The sequence below is a fragment of the Lissotriton vulgaris genome, chromosome 3_1 (assembly GCF_964263255.1).
Source record: "Lissotriton vulgaris chromosome 3_1, aLisVul1.2, whole genome shotgun sequence".
In the NCBI taxonomy this organism is placed as follows: domain Eukaryota; kingdom Metazoa; phylum Chordata; class Amphibia; order Caudata; family Salamandridae; genus Lissotriton; species Lissotriton vulgaris.
Window position 1 is genome coordinate 395,753,676 of NC_141689.1, and position 26,637 is coordinate 395,780,312.

A 26,637-nucleotide genomic window follows, 5' to 3' on the forward strand; every position below is an offset into this window, starting at 1 on the left:
TATGGACACACTGCAGAAAGTGCTTCTTACGAGGAGCCCCGCTGAAAGCTCAGTAGTGTAAACATGCTGCAGATAGTGCTGCTTACGAGGGCCCACGCTGAAAGCTCAGGACTGTAAACATAGTGCAGAAAGTGCTGTTTGCGAGGACCCACGCTGAAAGCTCAGTAGTATGGACACACTGCAGAAAGTGCTGCTTGCGAGGACCCACACTGAAAGCTCAGTAGTGTAAACATAGTGCAGAAAGTGCTGCTTGCGAGGACCCACGCTGAAAGCTCAGTCGTGTAAACACACTGCAGAAAGTACTGCTCGCGAGGACCCACACTGAAAGCTTCAGTATTTTAAAAACACTGCTTAAATACACTGCAGAAAGTGCTGCGTGTGCATGTCTGACACTGAGAAAAAGCTTTGATATTTTATACACACACAGTGAAAAGTTCTGCTTGTGCGTGGCAGACACTGGGACACAGAGTTGTAGTGGCTTATACACACATGGAAAGTGGACACTCGAACATAGAGCTTCAATGGTTTATACTCACTATAGAAAGTGCCACTTGTGCCTGGTGGACACTGGGACACTGAGGTTCAGTGGTTTATATTCACTGTAGAACTAATGCTTGTGCATGGGTGACACTGAGACAAAGCTCTGCTATTGTATACACACATAGTGGAAAGTGCTGCACACAGTGGAAAGTGCTGCTTGTGCGCGGCAGACACTGGGACATAGAGCTTTTGTGATTTATACGCACAGGGAAAGTGCTGCTTGCGTGTGCCAGATACTGGGTCACAGAGCTTCGATGGTACTCACTATAGAAAGTGCCGCTGGTGCCGGGTGGGCGGTGAGAGCTTGAGTGGTTTAAAGACATTGCAGAAAGTGCTGTTTGTGCACGGCGGGCACTGGGACTCAGAGCTTCAATGGTCTATACAAAATGCAGACTGTCCTTGCTGGCACTGGCGGTACAGAACAGAATGTGAAAACTGTGCAGTTTCGCCTGACTAATGTCCGTCTTCTCTTTCTGTCCCTGCTGGCACAGGTTGTACGGAATCAAGTGTGCGAAGTGTAACATTGGCTTCAGTAAGAATGACTTTGTGATGCGCGCGCGGTCCAAGGTGTACCACATCGAGTGCTTCAGCTGCGTGGCGTGCAGCCGGCAGCTCATTCCTGGCGACGAGTTTGCACTGCGGGAAGACGGCCTCTTCTGTCGGGCGGACCACGACGTGGTGGAACGGGCCAGCCTGGGGGCGGCGGACCCTCTCAGCCCCCTGCACCCTGCCCGGCCTCTGCAGATGGCAGGTACTTCTTCAGCTACGTATACATGAGCCTAGTCAGAAAAACACCCGAACACTGAGCCGAGGTATAGGACTAAAGCACCCCACTGACTGCAACCCACGGAGACCCGGCGCTGATTACAATATAATATATTGCAATGTCCCCAGCTGCCTCTAGGTGGCAGGCACGCCCATTGTCACTCTATCCTGCACTCACCCCAAGCCTCTTTTCAACATGTAGGCAGAATATGGCCTTTGAGTCGACTGTCCACTGTCCTGTGTCAGAAGCTTGAGAACACTCATTCGCATGCGTGAGCACAAAATATACACATGCATTCTTATACACCCCTACAGCCATTCAAATGAAGCTCTGTGCCCACGAATGTCATTCCCCACACCTACGAATGGTAAAATACACCTCCACTCACGCATTTTACACTACACACTGCTGTCTCCGTACACACCGCATGTTCGTGTACTCACAGGTCCTTCGCTTGCTCTCTAGCTTTCACACAGACTCGCATTCACACACTGACAAGCGCCGACACCCACACATTTCATCCTCTCAAGCTCCCACACATAACCGAAGAATGGAAAAAGACATACTATTTTATTTTACGAATCCACGTAATGGTTTTTCCCGCGCTCATCCAACCAAATCCACTAAAGTGTATTTTATGTCCATGTGTTGCAGCCGCAGGGCCCATACACCACTGCAAATTATAAATCTGCTCCTACACAGTTTTCTGATTTGTTTTAAATTGGCCAAGGTCTCCAGGAGGGCCCCTGGGAAGCTGCGGTTGTCATAGTTTTCCCATAAGTATAGTATTCCTGTTTTTTTTGTGCGAATTCTATTTACACTTAACCATACATTGATATATCTGGGTGCTAATAATACAATCTAATTTCGCCAATGGGAAATCTTGTTTTCCCTAGGAGTGCCGCCACTCCTCCCCCTCTTCGTGTTTGAGGTGGTTCCCTGCCCACCCAGCCCTGGAAACAGATTTACCCCTGAGCGCGAGAGAGCCTTTCTGAGGTGGCAATGGAGTGGGATACAGTCTGTCAGTTTATACAAACAAGTACGTTTGCTTTTTTCGCATACTTTCATTGTATTCTAATTCTATAAATGAAGCCTCTCATCTGGCCACCGGGAAATCATTTTACAAGTTTAATTTCAGCTTTTGTGACTGTCAGAAGCAGTTCTGTAGTCATGAAAAGGATATATGCATGTGTGCGCTAACCAAGCTTGCGCACACAGCTTCATGAATTGGGCCTACAGTCCGTATTACATCTGCCACTGTCCTAGCGATGGTGATGCCTCATGACACACTCTGACTTCATGTGCAGGGAAGAAAGGCACACACTGTATTCCATGGTGCACACACAACATCAGATGGGATACTCCCTAGTAACAACATACAGAGACACGCAAGCACACACCTGACTTTGTATGATGTGGCACAATTAATCTTCCAAAAATCCTGCATACAAATACTGTTCAGTTGTAATTTTTTTTTAACTCTTTAGTTTTAATGTGCACTTTCAAGGCTTGTCTTTACCCCTGCATCAAAGTATCTAAACGGAGTTCAGTTGCTTTATTGTAAAAAATGTTAAACTATCCAGTAGGATTTAACATTAAATATCACAGAATTGCAAACCTGAGGTAATATTGAGGGACAGGCAGACCCTGCGGTCCGGAATAACAAAGGTCATTATGCTTAATGCATATGCTTATGTATCCTTCACTACTAAGTTGACCATTCACACAGAATATACCTACTTAAGTAATTCTGTCAAATCATGTATGGAAAAAGCATCTACATGTAGGAGTACATGTAACTTATGCATAGAGCCTCTTTTCCATGCAATAGACCCCTATGGCTATTACAATTCCTTTTTTGCGGAAGATTTCCTTTTCTTGTTGCAATCTTCTCATGTTTGATTAGTCGTGTTCTATATCCATTTTGAGCATTGTGTACTCACTGTAACTATTCCTCACAGTGTCAGTTTAGGAGCAACAAAATGCTATTTATCATTTCTAGCGTTGGCCAATCAGCAATCTTTCATGTTGAATGTATTCATTTATAGCTATTGGACCGCACCATCGACACTCCAGTTTTGCTGATTAAAATGGGATGATTCTGCTGTTTCATCCTCTTATTCTCCCACTTTCATTTGGCCTCAGCTGTTTCCATATATCACCGTAAGCTCACCTGGCACAAGGTACACGTGTGCTGTGCAATGTCCTGCTCACAGATCCAACACTTTCATCCCTTAGTGCACTATTATATGTGCATGTGCTAGTTTTGCTTTTTTGGGCTATAGTTTCCATTGTGGATCAGCAAAGGCTGTTGTGACTTGGGTCATGTGGAGAGGGGTCACCTGGACCTTGCAGTGTCAGAAAAGAATACAACTGTAGAGCTGGACAAAGCCCAGGATCATTGTTTTAAACCCCCAGCCAGGAAGGTGCAGGAACTATCAGTATGTGCATGTACTGACATCATTTATTTGGAATGCTTGTTCCAGAAGAGTCATTGCTGGCCTAATACTCCTCTAGAATTAAAGCGTTTTATTCCTGGACTCTATCCCTTTCTTTTTAATGTGCGCCCCTCCCAACTACAATCATGCAAAATCATCAAGATTTACATAGAAAGTAAACCCCAGTGTCCTTTCCTCTAGTAGTGTCTATGCACAATCCAGAATGGAGTACCCTCTGTCGAGAGATTATGTCATTTGCATTGCTGAAGACAAGGGCATAACCCTTTGCAACCAATGGAAGACATTCTTTCAAAAGGATAGGAGGAGTGGTTGACTTGTCCAACCTTCTGACGGAGTTTGTGGCCTTCAGAGGGGTGCTGTGGAATCCACGCCCACGTGCAAGGGAAGAGCCTGCATGTATGAGTCATAGCAAACAAAAGGTACATGTAGAAGGGATAATTATCTAGGTGCTGTCATTGAATGCTCTGGCGCCGCCTGAACCCTCATGATGCAGCTCTTTAACAGACACTTGTATGTCACTGCTGCAATAACAAAAATAACTAGGCCACAAGTCACCTTACAGAGGCTGCAGCACTTCCCTGATCACGTCACCCGGTAACACACTAGGGAGCCCTGAGCTGACATTCCATTGATTCTCAATACATTCAGGAGTAAGAGTGCCCCAGCACTGGAGAACTCAAGTGTTTTTATTTGCATGCTACAAATCACACTTAGTAAACAATTCTTCACTTAAAACAATACAGAGTGTATTTCCACATAAATGGCTTCCTATGCATTAGGAAGCATTTGGGCTATATATTGGGTCAGAGTATGTATGAGGAAGACATAAGGCAATGTTTCCCAGGATTGAGTTTAATCACCAATTTGACTCATAGTGAATGAAGGCGGCTGAAGGGTAACTTGGGCCACATTGTTACCTTGAGCCAGAAAATCCCATTAAATTCATTTTTGCGAAACGTTCATTTCATGTGTGTGCAAGGGAGAGCGGGCCGGGAAGGGACATAGACTTAGTAACTGCAGGCTGGCACTTAGTGTGTAATTTAAAACTGTCAACAAGCTAATCTTTCGTAATTGCCTTCAGACTGAGCCTGCTTACTTGAAACATAGAATGCCATTCGCTGACAATTCCACCTAAATCCCGCTACCAGAGGCTCGGCTCCCTGCTCAAAGATCTATGGTAGCCCTTCATTTTCTTCCACAGGAGTGAGCAACAAACTGTAAACATGTCTAGAAGCAAGGCAACTGTAGCACAGAAAAAAAGAAGCAGCGCAGGTAATTTTTCCAGTCACTGATGGCTAATTTGTCTGAACACTGGAAATATCTATCCATATTGAACTGGTTTTAGATGACAAAGCCCCTGGTACCTCAGGGAGAAGAGAGATAATCTTTTCCATGCCTTTGGGCAGACTGCACCGTCTGCTGCGCTTAAAGCTTCACTTAATCAGATTTTGCTGAGTATATTTTAACCAAATAAACATCGTGTGCCTGGTGTGGGAGCTGCTGCTCTCTTCAACAAACAGTTAATGCATTCCCTGTGACCGCAGCGGTGCACACATTCACTGCGGCAAGGCGCAACCAACCGCACTGGTCATTGTCATCTTTTGCATTTTAGAAAAAGGCCAAGCTAGCCTGGTTTCCACTGCAAGATGGTCGGCAGTGCATGCTCGTGGGTGACAACGCCCCTCCTCCCTTATGGAACTAGCCCCTCTGATGCTCACGCGCATCACACAATTTCTAATTCCATCAGGCCTTCTGTCTTCAAACACAGTCGCTCAGAAATGTCTTTTGTTGGTCATTTAAGACTTGGGTGCCCTGAGCCACACATAACACTTTATAAATTGAAGTTGATCAGTAGGATTTTCAGTTCAGAGTGTTACCTCGCTCAAACTTCATTGTATACGGCTTCCCAGATGTATATTGTGCTGCGGTGATCTGTCCCAGAGTCTGAAGCATCCTTGCAGGCGAGAAGAGCCACTTATTGTTGTAAGTCTGGCTCTGGTGTGAAAGTATTTGTTTTTAATTTTAATTTAACACATGTTACATAATATGAATTTGCTGCCCTGGTCCATACACATATTCCAGAGTTCTAGATGAAACATTTATATGGGATTCTGATGTGAGGCTGTCTAGTTTGAAGAATAGTAACCATCTGTGCCCAGGTCAAACAGCACAGAATACCCCGTCCCCATCGTGACATGATTGAGGGTTTCAGATGGACTGACACAAGGGCAGAAACAAAGAATATCATGTAGTGGCTGGGCCGCAGTTTCTTCAGTAGTTGTTAATGGCGGTGTTCAATGCCTTATTATTATCATATTTAAAGTACAAACACATTTCACAAACGCACAAGAGGAGAGTACAGATGAACACCAGTTGCCAGAGCAGGCATGTTCAGAGGAGCTTTTGAGGAATGGGGCCCCTCAGGAAGTAAATCCAGAACTGAGCAGGGCCTTACTTGTCACACCCTAAACCTATTTTGCAGATCTAGGGTCATATCTACTAAAGCATGTTCACATAGGCACAGAATGTGTATAACTCCTTCCAACACCTGGCCCCTACTATTCTAACACATTTCTTAGCGATCCCAGAAGGAAATTCCATGATATTTTGTGCGGTTTGGGAATTGTATGTTTTATTGTTACTAGTCAACTACTACATTTAGAAAACCCATTATTATTACTAATGGAAATGTATTATTTGCAGATTTTAGATTTAAAAAAAGGTTACAACTTTAAATACTTCCACAATGTGCGTTTGTGTGTGTGTGTATGTGTCCACACACACACACACACACACACAGAGTCTACTCAGTTAATATCACTGTCATGCAGGCACACTCAGTGTTGCAAGTTTAAAAACTGGACTCTTTCTCCTGGACTTTCCTTACAGCAGAACCTATCTCTGCCAGGCAGCCCGCTCTCCGGCCGCACGTCCACAAGCAGCCAGAAAAGACCACCCGAGTCCGAACTGTGCTAAACGAGAAACAGCTCCACACCCTGAGGACCTGCTACGCGGCCAACCCTCGGCCTGATGCCCTCATGAAGGAGCAGCTCGTGGAAATGACTGGCCTCAGCCCCAGGGTCATCAGGGTATGGTTTCAAAACAAGCGCTGCAAGGACAAAAAAAGGAGCATATTGATGAAACAGCTTCAGCAGCAGCAGCCCAACGACAAAACCGTAAGTGTCTGCAGCTTCCGTAGACTGCGCCAATGACAAGAATTATAGCATTGCAGAGAGACATAGGGTGGGAGTGAGATATAGTGAACTTTATATAACACACTTGAATTATTTAAGGGTCTTCGATGTAGTGAATTTACTGAAGTGGATGCATGATTTATGCTTGATGTGAGCAAGATATGCCTTAAAATTGAATTGTAATCATCGGTCACAGCAGTATAATGATCTTGCATGCAGAATTGACACTTCCCTTCGTGCAGTGAGATATTACGTTTATATATATATATATATATATATATATATATATATATATATATATATATATATATATATATATATATATATATATATATATAGATTTATTTATTGATGTTTTATAAAGTGTTAGAAGTCAAATGCTTTAGTGTGCCATAACTGAACGGGATAAAAGAAGGGGAGAGGAAAAAGCATGAAAAAAATGGAGATCTATAAATATTTGCAGCAGAAGCAGAGCGTCAATCCAGTTCCTGCTCTTCGGTTTCGCCAGGAAGTTCTGTCTAAAGAGGGTTGTTTGTTTTCAGCTCCTTCCAGAGTCTGCATTCCCAGCTCTGGGCTCAGATTTTGCAGGGCTTGTGGCCTAGTGCAACTAGTGTTTTTTCCCGTAGTGTTTTTAGCTGGAGAGTAATATATCCATTGCTGGAATCTCAGGTTAGGAGTCGGTCACAGTGCCACGTCAGCTTGCTTGGAGCTTTGGAAGTCAGGCCCAATATGTACAGTCCCAGGATGCTTGTTTCCGGTCCAGGGAAAACATGTCTGAACTGGGGTGGTGGAGTGAGCTAAAAAATGATGATGTATTAAACCCAGATCAGTTGGCTGGGGGTGAGTGTTTGATTTGCTCAAACGCTCCGTCCATCATCCCCTTTCGTATGTTCTGTGAGGCATTCAAAGCGCCTGGATCCTTCTCGTGGTCCAATGGCAGCTATCTACAGACCTCACTTCCGGGGTTGTGCTCTTCCTTTGTGGGCTCTAGCTGCTGGGATTTGTCTGTGAGTAAAAAGGAATTTATTGATTCGATTATTTAAAATTGTTTTAATAATTACAACCAACACTAAGAGAAAAAAAGAAATGAATTTCTTACCAGATTGAGATCAGTTTAAAATAGTAACACTTTTTTTCTTTTAACTCACATACTCAAAAAGACATCAAAACAATCTTTAAAGTAGGTATTCGAGAAATGTCAGCATGTTGCCTAGACGTCACCCTTTAACCCCTCCCACACTAGTGATGGAACGGTTCCGTCACGCCCCTCGGGTGGGCTGTGCTGGTGACAGAACGGTTCCGTCACGGCCCGCACGCCGCGCCTGCGCGGCGCGTTCTATTGAGCGGGCGGGCCGTGACGGAACCGTTCCGTCACAAGCACAGGTCACCCGAGGGGCGTGATGGAGCGGTTCCGTCACCAGCATGGGAGCGCTGCACGGCCCCCCCGCCCCTTAGCTCTGTGGCGGAATAGCCGCCGCAGTGAAAGGGTTAAGGTAGTCCCGGTTGTTGATAACCGTCTTGTGCCCATTTCCACCAGTCAGCTTTGCAAAGAGTTCACTTTGTTACTAACTATGCATATACATTATCCAAACCGAGCAAGTTCTGTTATATCCACAGTGCCAGCTAATTCTACAGGTTGTAATGCTATATATTTTAATACATTGATTTAAGTAAGTGCTATTCAAACTTCAGAACAGCAACAATGTAGGGATTTGCATTAACTGAGGCTTCTCAGTTTAGTATTGGGGGATACACACACACACACAGAGGTACAGAGTGAAGGTTCCACCAGGATGCACGCTACTTACACTATGCGGTTACAATTAACAAGGGGGATACTGTTGCTCAGCATACATAGTTGAAAGTGTGCAGTGTGCAGTGTTTCTTATAATATTATTTTAGTGCAGGAATGACAATGAAACTTGGATATGATACCTGGTTTCCTAATTCTGTTTATTGGTCTTTGGACGTTGACATTGAAGGAGGCCATTTGAATGATACACAACTTCTCCTGGCTTTAGCAAAACAAATAATAATTCAATTCAGATTGTTTGAGATCTCAGATGACTGCTTGTTGATGTAGTGAGGGCAGCACCATTGGCATTGTGTCTCACTGCAGAATTAGTTTGAAAAAAGAGAGATGGCTTAAACATTGCTGCTAAAGCAATGCACATAATGTAATCAAAATAACGGGCCGTTTATTATCTAATTTTCCCGCAATCAATAACGTTTGTAGATAACATCCATGCAGGTAAAATACCTTGTTTTAAAGTGTGGCTTTTCTTTGGTATGTACTGGATAACTCGTTAGCTTGACATAAGCCTTAATCTTACTAAATGTTTCTCAATGACAATTTAAGGTCATTCCTATTCACGTAGTAGCTGCCCTTTTAGTTTAGTTAGATAGTTATAATAAACAGCTGATCGGTTAATGGCCTCGTATGAAAGTGATGTTTGTCTAGCAATTGCAAACTTAGTTTTGCTTTCCTGATTAGTTGCACTTCAGTGTGTCTTTTCCCTGCTTAGTAGTGTGTTTGTAAACATGAGGTATTTGTATATAGTCAGACAATAGACTCAAAACAAAATACACATTCTCCATACTCATTCTCTTGACCTTCCACAAATGAGCCTTCCATAATCTGTATGGTAAAGAGAATTTAGTCTGTTCCATTAGACAATTGGAGTCACATATTAAAAATGCATTATGAGAAAAGAGCTTGTGAGTGTATCTTTCCTCTGTGCAGAGGAGGAGTCCTCGAAGCTTTTATACCGCCATTAGACTGTAATATTGTTTTAATCTCCTTAAAAACTAGGCTCGTCTTTTGCTTTTGAGACGACGGGGACCACAGAGAGCATCACGAGTCTAGGGACATTCATATGTTTCCAAGATTAGTGCAGTCCACTCTCTGACAGAAATGCCTTTGCCTCCCTAATAGGCTTGTGGTAATACCGCCTGTTGCCTTGAGTGCAGTATGGGAGTACAGGAGGGAGCCCTTAAACCCTATAGAGACGAGGGCACACATCTGTAACATACAACAATGTTGCCTTGAGTGCAGCAGCCTTTGCAGGCAGACATGACGTGGATTCCCATATACTACTTTTCTGTGCTCTGACGTGACATCACGGCTCAATTAAAGCCGCATTCAACTGGTGTGTTTTCAATGCAAGATGGTTTTGTCCAACATTCACTAAAGCCTGACGCAGCTGCCAGGCAGAGGGAAGAGCTCCTTCAGAGAAATGAGGACAATTTGGAAGCAGGGCTCTGGAGTGGGATTACCATTACTGATGAGCAGAATGTCCAACTTCTGCATACCATTCAGGAAAAGAAGAATAACGCCTTTCGTTTTAGACTGAGTCACCAGCAGCCTTTCCCTGCTGAAAATGAGACTTCTTTTTACTGCACTGTGATAGCATTTTAGTACTGTCCCATAAAGGCTACAGTATGTCACTACAAACTTGAACATGTACTGTACTATACTGTAATTGTAGTTATATGGCGCTTACTACCCCTCAAAATTTGTCGACACGCATTTTGGCAGTAGTATGCCACTCCGGAATCCAAAAATGTGCAGCAACGTGAACAATAAATTGAAATTTGTTAGAGTAGATTCATCCCCTGCACACATGCCTGAATGGCTAGCTAACAATGGTCTGCCTGTGATGGGAGGCGTGGAGATGCCTAGACTGCGTAGCCTCATGCTGCTTATATGCCAGTCATCTGTATGCAGGACCCTCGAGTCTTGAGGGCGAAGTCCACACGCGAGGTGGCCCCTCGAGGGTAAGGGCCACTGGTGGGCACGTGTGGCGAGGCTCCTGCACGACCTCTGGGTGGGATCAAGGGACCCGGATATTTCATGAAGTATATTATGAACTAGTGCCGCTGACAGACACTTCCACTCTGTATCCCGTGGACAATAGAAAGAAGGGGTGTCCACTTCTGAAGTTTTCTCTGCCTCCAACAAGGCCCCGCAAGGAGTAGGGGGGCTGTACAGAGTTCTAAGCAGAACCCAAGGAGCACAGACTTGCACAACACAGTAAATTATCCAACGAGAGCTGCCTCCAGAGATTGTGGGTACGCTCCCTGTAAACAGGAAGTGAAGATACAAATTGGATGCTTAAAATTATTAGCAGAATGATTAATCTGAAGACACATTAATAATAACAGCAGCAACAGCAAAACAATATTTCTAACTGTACAAAAGACTTGATTTTGTTTAGCAATTCATTTAAAACCTAGTTCTCCCATTTATAATGCTGCAAAATAACAAGTGGAAATAGAACAGGTTTAATGACACTCCATATATATGATCCTGAAAGTAGGGCGGCTGAGTTGGCATTTCCAGGAGTTATTTTCTTGAACGCAGATAACAGGAGGTGTCGGCAGAGAGCACTCAATCACTGTTCATCTTGATAACTTTTTATCAGGAGAGACTAAGGTGGAGTCTGGATCGTGCCCAAGGGTTGAAGATGACTGGGTCAAACAGGGTCCTCTTTCCCCTGTTTTCTAGGATGGACTGTATTGGCGGATGGTGAACTGAGGAAAGGTCACCAGTGTCTCAGAGAGCCTACTGGGTGTGCCCACCCTTCTAACCAAGGCAGAAAACTAGCTTAATATCTGTAAGAGTGTGAAGGTACCCAAACAAAGAGAGCTTACCTCCCGAATAGCGCTGCGAAGCAAACAGCTTACATAGTGGCTGGAGGAGAAAAGGAAGAACAGGAACAAAGAAAGTATGAAAAACTATTAAAGTTAATAGTCTAAAAGGGCATAGGTAGAGGATAAGAAGTAGTTGAGGTAAGTGGAAGGAGATTGTACGTTTTAAATATACGGTATATGTAGTTGAGAAGAATAGAAAAAAAAGACTGTGGCATTTTCACTCTGGTGAGCAGTACCAGGACGGAGGTGTGATGTGATGGCGGAGAAAATCTTAGCTGGACAGTCTTGCTATTTCATTTTTAGGAAGAAAGGTAAATTCTCATTGGGGGAGCAGAGAACAGATTTTTTCTCTGGAAGAGGCTGAAGGGGAAGGGAGGTGGATGCCAAGAAAAAAATGATAGGAGAATATGTTGTTTAAGCCACTGCCTCTTATCTTCTCACTGGCTACACTTATTGTGCTTTCACAATAGTGTTATTTGTGCTGTGGGGGTGATGGAACCGGATGCTGCCTGTAAAACAAAACATTTTTTATGTTATGTTTAGATTATTAAGTACTGTGTGCTTTTCATCTCAAGCTTCCCAGAATATCATAGACAACGCAAGCGTAACTTGCTGTGCTCTGTTGTTGCCCCAGAGGTGCCAGGAACCTGTTATTCTGAAACATCCAACTACAGATAATAAGTGCACTACAATTGTGTATAATTGTGGACTTTATTCACAGATTTAAACAATCTGCACCTGAGGATAACCGATATGATCAATAATTTATTGATAGGTGCAAAGTGTTATGATAGAAAACAAAGCATTGATCTTAAAGATGAGAGGGATCGAATCAGTGGCATGGCAGTGACAGTGGAATTGAGGTATTGGGTGGCCTTCCTCAATGCAAGCTTATTAATAAAGGTGGAACAACTTCTTCAAGTATGACATTTCAATGAGTGACTCCCATTAAAAAAAAAAACAATACTTAGAGATTTTGTGCTAGAGTCAATGCTGCTCTATCACAAGGGGAAAAGTTCAAGGTGAAATGCAGGAAGATGAGCATGGAAATAACTCACCAGAAGTGTTTGGTCCATGCATGTGTCACAGGTTAAAACTGGAAAGTAAGAACAGCAAAGTGATTCAAATTAGAGATTAACAATTGAATGAAAGGAGGTCATATGGAGACTGTGTACATTTGTTTCAAAACCCTCTTAGTTACTCAGCCTGCCATAAAGTTACCCAACCTCCTTCTCATGACTTCATGCTTGTTTACAGAACATCCAAGGGATGACGGGAACGCCTATGGTGGCGGCCAGTCCTGAGAGGCATGATGGTGGTTTACAGGCCAACTCGGTAGAGGTGCAGAGTTACCAGCCGCCCTGGAAAGTTCTCAGCGACTTTGCCCTGCAGAGCGACATAGATCAGCCTGCCTTTCAGCAACTGGTAAGTGGCATTCCTCAGGAAGTGGAATCTTTATGGGAAGATATCTAACATGCCATCGGTTTCTACACTAAATAATGGAACTTCAAGGTTACTAGTCATACATGAATTGATCCAATATAACTACATGGATTTCAATTTGTTCTGCATAAATCTGGCTTTTCAAAGATTAGTGGAAACTAGTGGGTGAAAAAAGGGGGAACAAGTCCTCATTATGCCGTCATTATTATATATAAGTTCATTCACAATGTTGATGAATATTGTGCATATCAACATGAAAAAAATGCATCATCAATTATAACAATTTAAAGAAATTCCCATATGTTTACTTATTTAAGTATCTAGCAGTTTCTAAAGTGCTGGGTGTCATCTTGTGATAACTTAACAGCACTACCAAGTCTTGCCTTATAAATTTAAAATATAAAAATTGGCTGTCTAAGTGTTTACTCATTTAATCTGGGAATAGAGATTTCTTCATATATTATTGATGATATGCTATTTATATGGCGAAATAATTACTCCAGAGGAGTCGATGAATGCTATAAAAGTAGTCCAACTCTATGGCAGGTATTGTCATCACCAGGGGTTTAGTGGGATTAGATGAAGAATAGCCTAGTTCTAAATTATTTCCTTAATCGAATCAGACTGGACTCGGAGAGGAAGTCTAAATAAAGTTTTTTCCCACTGTTAATCCCTTTTAGAGCAGAGTTTGACTTCATTGTTTCCTTGTTTGGCGACTTCTAGATAGGCTTAATAATGTGCAGATGCATTTTAGATAGTGGTGTGCAAAGTTGCAAAGATGAAAAGATAAACATTATGTAAAAACAAGTGCAAATGTATATATGTGTACCAAATCCTCACTAAATCCATATTTAGTGAGATAATTGTCTTTCAGAATTGTTTAGCTTAAAATTTCTATTGCAAAAATGTATTTACAGTTGTTTTAATGCACAGGTGAAATTTAGATAAGAATTTAAAACTATGCAACAACCAATAGTCTTTAATTTTGTAAGCTTGCGTTTAAAATTGTTTGAGCATATCTCACTCTAGCCTAGTTCATCTTTGTCAGTCTGCAAGATTAACATCAGGCTCAGAAATGGCAAAGCTTTTCAAATTGCTATTTGGCCTCATACCATAAGGGGCATCATAGAATTGCACAACTTCATTCTGCTGTTGTTTGATGGGAATTGCCACAAATTAGATCTTTCTTGCTGCATTTTTCTACACATTATGCCAAGAAATATCATTAAACATATATTAATTCTATTTAACCATTACTGTTATTTTGCAGTTTGTGAGCATTTATTTGATATGCTCCTCGATACCGAATTAACTATACGTTCAGCTCTCTGCTATTATTGTTAACACAGCTTCATTTCAGAGGATACAAAGTGAGAAAGTTGAACACAAAATGTGAAAATATTATTAACAAATATTTTACTAAAAAACAAGAATCTAAGCAGCAGAAACAAGTACAGAATATTGCAGCCCATGCCTGCCAGACCCTGAGCATTGGTAGAATCCTAACATGATGTCTCCTATAATAGAGTGCCGAAATCAGTTCACCACAATAGCCGGCTGCAGAATCAACGCAAAAGTGTTGTATGACAATTTCCTTTATTCAGCCCTTGTACACGGTTTGGCAACATACCTAATGTGTCTATTGTGGCAGGATAAAAATATGGTTTACAAAAGAGAACTGTTTACAGACATCCAAATAGGCTTAAACTGACTTCAAGGGAGAGTGAATCAATTTCAAAATAATTGCCCGACTTTTAAGTTGTCACTGAGTTAATTCTATATATATATGTACAGTAAATTCTCCTGCTATGGATTATCTAAGAACGTATACTCCTCTGTCTGCCTCTTCCTTTAATTACCCTTTTTAAAGTTTGCAGCTTACAGTAATGTTTTTTCATCAAGCCCATTTTTCTAAGACACACTTTCCTTACATATCGGGGCCTCTCCACAGCTCTTGCACTTGAAGCTCTGCACCTGGACATTTCACGTGAATGTTCAGGTCATTGTAAAGAGGTGACCCAAACACTCCCACGAGCATTCTTACCATTTAAATTTACTTGGATGACCAGCAGAAAGCCCCCTGACCTGAGGCCATTGCTAGTGGATACTATTTTCTATAGGTATCTCTGACCACTTACCTTAAAAATCTATCCCTGGTATATAGCTAAGAGTATCAAGCAGAAAATTCCACTAGCACCATTAATGAATCTATAAAACTATTAGAGTGTGAAAAATGAACTACGGATAATAAAATGAAAGGTACTGTAAGTTATATGTGGCATCGTAACAACGCCAAATGCGATGAAAATTTAAGGAGAGGGCACTCTAACCTGAAACTATACTTGATTGTTAATTCAAGAAAGAGAATATTATGTGTGAACACATTGAAAAAAATAGCATATCCAAAGAAGGGCATATTATGTTATGGGATTATCAGATGTTGACTGCTTTATTTCTATGATATTGTTCCCTATGGCAGGATTTACTATTATTTCCTTCTTCTGCTTTTAATTGAAGACCTATTTCCCGCAGGTAAATTTTTCAGAAGGGGGACCAGGCTCCAATTCAACTGGAAGCGAGGTGGCATCGATGTCGTCCCAGCTCCCGGACACACCCAACAGCATGGTAGCCAGTCCCATTGAAGCATGAGCGACTTCATGAACTCACTTATGGCTTTTCCTGCTGGAGCAAGAATGGGAATTGTGACCTTAGCCTCCTTAGAAGAAAAGAAACTAAGTATTTAATGACCGCGTTATTATCAAACCGAACATAGGCAAGACAGCTCCATGAAATGCACGATGTCTGTTTTAACGACAAGGTGGTATGGTAGCAACACTGTGAAGACAATCATGGGATCTTACTAGGATTGACAACGAAAAACAATGTCCAATGAACGGAGGAGTACTTCAAAGACGTTTTTTATGACGTAGAGGATTTATATTCATGGCTCTCGCCCTAGAAAATATTATTCGGCATCCCCCACCCCTGTGCAACACAAACGACAGATATAAGGAGAAATGAGTTCCACGCGCATACCAATGGTGCTGTTTATGTATTGAACACGGCTCGACCTTTGCCTTGCCAAACAGGAGATCTAGCAGGATTCCAGTGGATCAGGCTGGACGTTGCCTCAGCAGAATGGACAATTGCTGGTGGGATCCTTTCTGGATTTAAGGTAGAGCTGAGTTGGCGTGCAATGCTTTAAGCTCTTATTACAAGGGGTGAAGTTGGGTCTTCACTAGCATGTGGCTGTATTTTTTTAAGGGGGAGTGAATCCCCTCTCCCCGTCCCCCCATTTCTCAAGAAGCCCTAACCCACAACTGACACTGCTTTAAAAGGTTTTTGAATATTTTTTTCGATAACCTCTCTAGAGAGCGTTGCAACAAGGTATACCTCTATTTTGCCACAAGCGTCTTGGGATTGTGTGTACATTGTGTCAGTCCAAGAACATTTTCCCCAAAGATGTGTATAGTTATTGGTTAAAAAAAAGAGTGTTTCTCGCTCTCTCTCTCTGGAATAAAGAGAAGAATAGGAAACTTTTTTTTTGTTTGCTCATGCATTGAAAAAATTATAAAGTAATTTATTATTTATTGTCGAAAGACTTGCCACTTTTCATGTAATTTGACTGATTTTGTTTGCTGAAGTAAAAAAGAAGAACAAGTTTGTATTGTCTTGAATTATATGTTTAATTCTATGTGTTCTGTCTATTTCTTAAATATGTGAAATAAAAGCGCCATATGTAGAATTGTATCCTCTTAACTATTTCACTATAGTCAATGAATGAAGGAAGTAATCTTCTCTAACAAACGTGTGACTGTGTGTGTGTGTGTGTGTGTGTATCAGGGGTATGTGCAGACTTGCGGAATGTAAACTGACTAATATAACATTTATATTTTAATGTTGAGGCAGGTATGTTCATGATGCTACGTGGTAAACACATGAGCAAGTACTTAAATCCCTCTCCCCAGTTAATATATTATTTGTACAAATTGATTACTGTGGTAAACAAGAAAGGAGTCAGAAAAGGAAGGCCCATTACCCTGCCAACTTTGTTTTTTGTGCTTCCTCATTTCATAATGATCTCGTTCAGCTATTCACATTATGGATTTCCCTCATCTCAGACTTTACTTCTGTGTGCCTACAAGTCTGTCAACACATATCCACTGCTTGTAGTGGAATGTTGTTAATTGCCCTCCATACTCTGCTTTATGTGCATCATGAATGACTGAGATTGGTTTGATGTACAGATGGAAGAATGCGATGAAGTGCAGGGTCTTTCCGTGGTGATGGCTGATTAAGTGCGAATAAATCTCTTTGAGATGTATGAGCCTGGTCCTTTGGTGCATGCAACCTTATGGGCGGTTCTATCTATCTATCTATCTATCTATCTATCTATCTATCTATCTATCTATCTATCTGTCTGTCTGTCTGTCTGTCTATCTATCTATCTATCTATCTATCTATCTATCTATCTATCTATCTATCTATCTATCTATCTATCTATCTATCTATCTATCTATCTATCTATCTATCTATCTATCTATCTACTCCAATTCCTTAGTTCAAGAATCAGATACCCACACAGGAGCTGGATCAGACGATCAGTTTCTTTTTTATTTTAGTTTTCGCTGTTATGCATTTTGGCACTTTCTGCCTTGCTCACACAACCATGAGGCCGAAGGTTGAGTATTTTATAAACGTCACCAAATCCCAATATCGGTGGCAATATAGAAGCATATTACCCGTTTCCCATTATCTATTATATTACATGTATATATGTTTTGTGGTAACTGGCTTAAAGATGCTCTTTTCTTCAAAGTGCAACTAACAGTGCCCACTGACTGGAGTGACAATGTTTAGGTTTTATGTACTGGCTATGCGTTTTTTATCTCAAGCTTTACATAATATTGCGGTATAATTTGTTCCTGGATGCTGAATAATTCTAGTATCTATGAAAATGTAAAGCTCTGCAGGCTGCAGGGGGATTTGTGGGCCGTCCTGTCAAAGTATGCAGCTCATTCTTTGTCAGTATTTATCGTCCATTTCAGCTAGCTATAATTTTATTTGAAAATCTTAAAATATGTGGCAACTTATGTTGTACATGTGGTAAATCCACAATTATGCAGTTAATTGTGGAGCCACAGAGTCGCATAATTCAGCTGGCCCTCACCATTAGCCACTGTAATATCAAACAGTAAATTATAAAAAATAAACACAAACTAAACATTCCCCTTCCCTAATTATGCAGTAACCTCTGTATCCGTAGAAGGGCATTATTCCACCGTGTATGACGTTACCCATTGTTTTACAAAAGTCTATGCATGAAAAGCAACCAAAGCCTGAACACTCTAGATCTAACTGGTGTCCTTTGTTAGCTTTACCTCGAAGAGAACAGTTTCAACAATTACTCCTTGTTTCAGACAAATCGTGTGTATGAACTACACAAAGAGTATGTTTTTATTCTACCTTTAAAACAACAAAATTAAGTAATGTTCACTTCTTTTTACTGCACACAACTAAAGAGTACATGTCAGTATTTTAGGTACTGTCTCCGCTAAACATTTTCCTGTTTGAAAAAATTAGGTTTTTCAAGCTAAGTGCACCAATATAATTATGTAAAGCTAAGTGCACCAATATAATTATTTAAAGGGAAAGTCCATAACGGGAAATATGTGCAATAGGGTACTGTATTGCCATTTTGGGGTTCTGGTGACATCTGGAAATCAGTCAGCTTTCAGCCTCGTGGTTTATGGGGTTATGATATCACTAAAACACTTCGATGGCAACACTGGGTCATATTACCATCCTCTATATGTATATATTTTACAGATGTGCATTGTGTCACATATACGAGGTACATTGTTGAGTGTGGGAGGGTCATGACTCAAGAAGGGTGACGCTGGGAGTCAGTCATACTGCCTCTTCCGTCGCTCAACTGCATTGTACTCTGTGAGCATCTGAAAATATGGTTTCATGTATGACAGCCACATATATATACATATGTGTGTGTGTGTGTGTATATGTATATATATATATATATATATATATATATATATATATCTATATCTATATATATATATATATATATATAGATATAGATATAGATATATAGATATAGATATAGATATAGATATAGATATAGATATAGATATTTTTATTTATATTTAAGGAGAACCAGAGCACAATTGCACTGGACAGGTCCATAAGACAAGCAATGAATCTTAGGGGGGCGATAAACATGAGTCTCCCTTGAACTGTGATAATAAAGGATTTCACCTGTGCATAGTACTAATTATTGCCTGACCCTACTTCTATCACAGCACTTGCTCCTTTCCTCCTAATAGCATGTGTGTTTGGGATACAGACACATGAGTGGGCCCACACACACACACAAACACACACACACACACACACACTATGGGAGTGAAAACAAAAATGGATCAATAACAGATATTGTTTGGAGAAACTATACTCACAAACACACATTTCTTAAACCATCTTGATTGAGTTTTTTGGCAACATCATGCTAACATACTGATAAACGCACATGATTAGATTTTTTATTATCATGCAAAGGTATATGTCCAAATTAGTACCATAGTACACAGGATATTAAATTAGCAAAACTGTGCTTATGTTCTCACACATTGCATGTTAGAATTATTTTTTTTTCCAAGGGAAATAACTCTCTTAACAGCCATGAGGGCTTTCCACCATGATTTCACCTTGCTGCACAATCGTAATCCCTAGCATCCTGTTATATTTTTTTTAACAAATGCACAAGAAACGTGCCTTGGCGTTAACCATATATGCCTACGTGTAGAGTGTAAAATGTTCTTTAATATCATTGTTGAGGGAGGCGTAGGGCATTATGATGAGCGACTTAGGCTTCTCTCTCATGACTTACCACCACTTCCATTCTCAACAATTGTAATAATATGCTACTGCACGTGTGTGTTTATATTGGTTTTGAGTGGTTTGTAAATAATACCAGAATCTCCCAAATGAAATCCGGTTATTCACTCTGATACGCCTCTGTTTTTAGATCATGATGTAAGGATTGCATTGCTATCGTTTACATTTTTCAGCGGATAAAGAATACCTGTTTGTGAGACCAATGACTTGCCTATTTTCAAACTAAAACAAAACATACCCTCTCTTCATTTACAAATATATCAGCGGGCCCATGTGTGTTTATGTGTCTATATGTCTGTGTGGCTGTGCGTCCCATTCTAAATATACACCCGCACTGGTGCTCTATGTATCTGTAAAAAAATATGCCTAGGTAGGAATCTCAATATGATGTCACTATTCTCCTTTGTGAAATGAGAGCCGCGAATCCTGTAGTCTTTTCCTTCTGAGGAGTGACATATAAGATACAATATTGGGTAGTGCTGTCCCAGCACCCACGTCCCTTGGTAAATTACCCTAAATGTTTGGGTCATTCGCTCCAAAAGATCACAAAAACGCCAGGGCACGAATAAAACGATGGAGCATTATGTTTTTAAACTATGTTTAAATTATGCCATAAACAATTATGCAAGACTGGCTGAATCTCGAGTGAAATCAATAGTAGCTTTGCATTTCTGAGCACTTTACAAAATAGGTCCTAGTATTACCCAATGAATCGGTACTCGATTACCCATCTCGAGAAGAATTAATTGCTGAGTTAATTTAATTCCAATTTGTGACACGTGAGTCACACAGATGCCAGTGGCGTATATTAAGTAGGCGACCCATCTTGCTGAATACTAAAGGACCCCGTGCATGACTACTCGAGCCTGTCATTATGCCATGGGCTTCTGGTGTCACGATAACACACCTAGAGCCTAGAGGATGCAATTGACGTCAGATGCCAGAGTTTGTGATATGGAACCCTAACACACTCGTTGAAATAAATGTTCTAGAAAGCATGTTTTATAACGTGTTTTGTTTACCCCTTGAAAGGATGGCAATCATTCATGGGAATTACGTCATAGCAGTTATTATAGACTTAAATGTATGTCAAATACCAGTGAATTAAAGAAATTATATTCCATGATACCATGTCTTTGAATGTGGGTTTACGAAAGCACTGCTGTTTGACAGACATCACAGCCCAAACATTTGCACATACAGGGAAAACTGCATTGGACTGTCACTATGTTTGCCATTGAAGCTCTTCTGCAACCATGAACCAGCACACCCAAATGAGTCACTGATTTGATTGTCTTAGTTAAAAGGATTGAAATCTATTATGATATTTCATACCAGACCATACATTTATATGTATAAAACATGTTTTTTACATATTCTGTAGGAAACAAATCCATAAATCTAGAACTGAGGTATAGAGCATGTACTTTAAATGTATATGAATGGCTGAATTGTATTTTAAATATTTACTAAGTGTGTATCAGGTAATGTCAGTGCGTACATTGTAGTGCTCTTCTTGGAGTGCACAGTCGTGTATTTCGAAATTGAACCAAATCTCCTATGCATGAAAGCATTCTTTGGGTAGTGAAGCCTGTGCCCTGCTACATTTCCAAAGATGACATTGAGAACATTCAAATGTGCTGGAAAGATCTGCACTTTCATCTTGATCACAAGTGCTTACCTACTCTGGTAGTACACCTGCTTGACAACATCCCTAGCAAAGGCAATAGGTCAATCACACAGCCAGGGAGCTAGAGGTCTGTTTGCCATACATCCTCTACACCTGAAAACATGTCACACAGGGCACGGCTAAAGTAATATTCCAATATTTATATCAGGAATAAAGAAACTATTCATTACAGAACATTGGACACAAAAAAACACAGAGATTTGGACGGAAAGGCCTCACTCACTCTTTTGTGGCGTGCTTCATCACCTCCAGTCAGACCCACCATGTTGAGATTATACTAAAGTAGGAGTCTCTGCCTCATTGGGGAAGGAAATCAGAATTTGAGTTCTCTGGTCATGAATGGGGTCCAGGTATTTCCTTTATTCTTGAGAACACTTGGCTGACTTAAAAATTAAACGTGAGGCTGCTACCAGGGATCTAAGTCTCGAGCATCACATCCAGTTGACGTGATGCGTGAGACAGGTACCCAAATCTTTGTGCATTTTTTGTGTTTGGTGTTTTGTAAACCATTGGTTTTTTTATTCCTGAAATTAAATGAATATAGGAATATTACTCTTGTCATACCTGTTGTATGATCAAATAGGTCTCACCTTGTAAACATTTTTGTTATGGCAATCCTTTTTGCTGGTGTGGGGGACATATGCTGGAAGAAAAATGTTTTTTTTTGCCTAAATTGTGCCGTCTTGGCAAAAACAAAGATAAAAAGAGGTGCATCACCATGAATGCGTGCCTACAGAATGACATGGGTGTTATTTTTTTATTGACTAATTTAAGATGGGAAATGACACTTAGGGGCATATTTACAATTACTGGCGCATCCCTGCAAATTAGCAGGGGTGAGCCAGCAATAGTGCGCCATGCCTCCGCCACCCATGATGCGCCGCATTTACAATGCGGTGCACCATGGGGCAAAAACGGCACAGATGCATCACACTTCTGTGCCGTAAAGGTATCGCATTGCTGGAGTTGCGTCGCATGTGCGACGTAGATCCAGCAATGCTCTGGGGGGCCCATTCTACTAATGCTGCGTCAAGTCTTACGCCTGCTTCAAGCAGGCGCAGGGTTTTGACGTAGCATTGGCCTAAAAGTTACTGAGTGTAATCTTGTAGATTTCACTCAGCCACTTTAGGGAGGTGTTTCTGCACAGGAACGCCCCCCCCCCCCCTGCGCCGGAACGCCTCCTTAAGGCGCAGGGCTTTACAACGTGACGCATCTCCCAGATGCGTCACCTTGTAAATAGCCTGCACTATGGCGCATCTTTTTCGCCGCCGCTGCGTCACAAAAGTGACGCAACGGCGCCGCAAAAGAGGCGCAACGGCCTTGTAAATCTGCCCCATAGATGGGTACAAAAAAATGACATTTTACACGCACAAAGACACTTTTGTTGTGGTGGATCCCCTGGTCGCAAATGGTAGCTATCAGGCCCTCCAAAAAATACAACTTGAAAAAAAGGAAATGCCTTTAGGTGTGGGAGAAGATAGGAGGGGTGGGGAGGGATAAAATAAAGATAAAGCCGGTTAGGGGAGGGAAAAGCTTCACATGGGGAAAGAGCAACACAGAATGTGAGAGAAGGTCTTCGGCAGGAATAAGGACACAAGGGAGAGAGCGAGAAAACACATACATTCTCATACAGTTCTTCACAAAAAAGAAAAAAGTAGTTCCCTAAAAGTAAGTAGTGCCATAACAAAAATAATAAAAAGAGGGAATTCTCTAGGGGAAGGACAAACACAAGAAGAAGAAGTAAGAGCAAGAAAAGCCAACGAATTAAGAAGCAAGAAAATGTGTGCTATAACAAAGCCAACCAATGAAAGCAGTGGGCCAACCAAAACTATGTTGTGATATGACTGGGTATGTGAGACTGCATAAAAGCTAATAGCATCTTCAATATGATTGTGTTTACTCAGACAGTTGGTTATTTTTTAAATTCCAGTGCACATGCTTTCAGACAATGAAAAAGAAAGCCACAACACCTAATTTATGCTTTTATTGAGTTTGGGTCCGATTTGGGTCAATTTTGTTAGATATAGCAGGCTTACAACAGGGCTAACCTTGTGTAAAAATAGAGGGCTACATAGAAAGGCTGTCTTTGCTCTTAACTAGTCGACTTGTATAGATCATATATATTATTAGGAATTATTTTTCAGTGCATTGTCCCGGTAAATTTTGATAAGTTCTGCATGACCTGTTAAAACATTTTCCACTCTGGCCATTGCAAAGTGACTGATTTTATTAGATAAAGCAAGCCCCTTTTCTTTAATTAATATTCCTGACCGTTGAACTGCAAACATAGATATATTTAGGGAATGACATTCATTAACCTCCCCTTGACTGAAAGAGGCTTATTGATGACGTCTCAAATGTATAAACATTATCCTCTTTAAAATATGTGTGAGTGTGCGAACATGTGCAAACGTGATTGTGTGTGTGTGTTTTTGGGTGTTGGTATGGATTTAGATGTCCGTTGCATACGTAGCTGTCTTAAGACAAAAATAGCAGAGTCTTGGAAGACAATTTTACTACAAGTACGTCATTCTCATTAATTACGAATTCGCTCAATAGAGATCCGGGGAAATGAGCGTTTGAGTCTGATTTCCTTCTCAGTCGTCTCTTTTCCCGCTGAGCATGAAATGCCTGCAGTGGTCCAAACAATCCGTGCAATTTAAACAATATCTTTGTTTTAGTCAGCAGTGTTCCCATGAAAGGTAAACAAAACGTGAACGTTCCACGCAATCAGCAGCCATTGTTAGCAAAGCACTGCAGAGAGGACCTGCAAAAACCCTTACTCCTGCAGACAAATATGATTGTCTTACAATAGATCACAATTTCTAATCTGCTGCTGTCGATAAAAAATATTTTTCATGACAATTGAGACACAAACGGATCCATGCCGTGTAATAAATGAATAACTGATATCATGTGTTAGATTTCAACAATGCACAGCATTCAGCCTTCAGATTCGTGGAATATTGTACTATAGGGTGTCATCCATGGCATTATGCAAACACAGCAGGTGTAAACGTCCTATTGATAGTCATCCAGCCACCATTTGTGTTGCTATTTCAAACAATTCGGTTATACATCTGGCAGCTGTAGTGTGTAGTCCACAGACACGGCCCTCCCCTTGCACAGCATTTCAACCAATAGATTATTGCAATTTATAGATGTATATTTCTTTATAAACATATATATTCTATGTGCATGTGGATATATGAAAACACGAATACAGCACAAGTACACTGTACACGAATTACGAAAATGAATTTAATGCTTAAAGGATACTTTTTACTATGTACATACAGCCAATATATGTAGACATGACTCATACATATCTACATTTATATATACACACACATATACATACAATTAAAATATATGCCTACATATGAGCTATATGTACATAGTAAAAAGTATGCTTTAAGCATTACACCCTTTTTCGTAATTCATGTATATATATAATACAGGCCAATATATGTAGACATAGCTCATGTGTTCATATATATATATATATATATATATACACACACATATATATATATATATATATATGTCCAATGTTTAAAGTTCAGTAAAGCGATCACTCAGAGTTCAGCATACACCAGTGGTGGTAATTTATTCCAGGTTACGCGTTTCGCTCGCACAGCGAGTGAAACACGTAACCTGGAATAGATTACCACCACTGGTGTATGCTGAACTTTGAGTGATCGCTTTACTGAACTTTAAATATTGGATGTTGATGTTGGCACGCTCCGCAAACTGCAAGCGATCCTCTGCAGAGGGCAGGGGAAGGAAAAAGGAGCAAAATCATAAAGAAAAAGAAAGGAAAAAAAAATATATATATATATATATTACACACACATATACATACAATTAACATATATGCCTAGATATGAGCTGTATGTACATAGGAAAAGGTAAAATATATATATTATTCGCTTCTCAAGAAGTAGTTTATTTCAGTAAATATTCGGCAACTCGACGCGTTTAGGGACCTTGTCCCTTGATCACGAGTGCTGTCAGTGTACTTTTGTTTCCTTAAATAAACACGTGACTCAATAGTTCATGAAATTTGAAGACAGACTTCAACCTCAAAAACTTACAAAGGTATAACAGATATTAAAGCTGCTTTTCACCATCAGAAATACATCATATATTATACTCATTTTGGCCCTTACGATGATGTGTATTGCACCACCAACTTTCGTCTATTTAAAGACCCTGTTTCCATCGGTAACGTAAAAAGAAAGACTAGATATATATATAATATAGGTCAATATATGTAGACATGGCTCTTATATATGTGTGTATATATATATATATATATATATATATATATATATATATATATATATATATATATATATATATATATATATATAAGCGCGAAACCTCCAAGCACCACCTCCCATCCCAACTCAGATCGGCGAAGCAAGCAGGAGACTGACCACCAAGATAAATTACAAGTTTCTTTATTGCATTCCCAGCTGGGTAGAAGGGCAAGACGCGTTTCGGGCTGAAACAGCCCTTGTTCACATGCAAAAGACCAAATGTAACTTTTTGATTTTTGTAATGCTGGTGACACTCCTGTAGCCTGCCTCCAAAGTGGTGATGTGACCATAGAAATGGAAAACATACTGTGCATTCAATATCTTATGTGCAAAATACGCCATAAATAACTACATATTAAAGTTAACCAAATATCGATATATATTAACAGTGAAATCAGAAACATGATTATAAAATCAATACAGATTATTATAACAGGATAAATCCTTATTTCTAATAGCGGTACCACGGTGTTCTAATATAGCACGATATAAAAAGATGTTTTTGCACATTGTGTATGTCAACAGTACCAAAGGGTGGAAGGGCAAAGCAGGAGAAATTATGGTGCTACTATAGTTACACTTAGTCAATGCCTAAAGTGCGAGAAATTGTATTACATGTGCAAATAAAGTGGGATAAAGTGCTGTAGTGCAT

The 26,637-nt window shown here is 40.6% G+C and overlaps 1 protein-coding gene across 3 annotated transcripts in view; it reads left to right on the plus strand.

Annotated features, from left to right (window-relative positions):
* The window catches only part of ISL1 (ISL LIM homeobox 1), a 36,721-nt gene extending 19,925 nt beyond the window's left edge, over positions 1-16,796 (plus strand). For 2 of the 3 annotated variants that reach the window (XM_086960615.1, XM_086960617.1), the window contains exons 3-6: positions 1,032-1,291; positions 6,655-6,941; positions 12,870-13,037; positions 15,588-16,796. In XM_086960615.1, coding sequence (XP_086816741.1) covers positions 1,032-1,291; positions 6,655-6,941; positions 12,870-13,037; positions 15,588-15,704 — 832 coding nt within the window. In that variant the 3' untranslated portion in view covers positions 15,705-16,796. The remainder of the gene's footprint in view (positions 1-1,031; positions 1,292-6,654; positions 6,942-12,869; positions 13,038-15,587) is intronic. The other variant, XM_086960616.1, reaches the window with a different exon arrangement.
* The last annotated feature ends 9,841 nt before the right edge of the window (positions 16,797-26,637 follow it).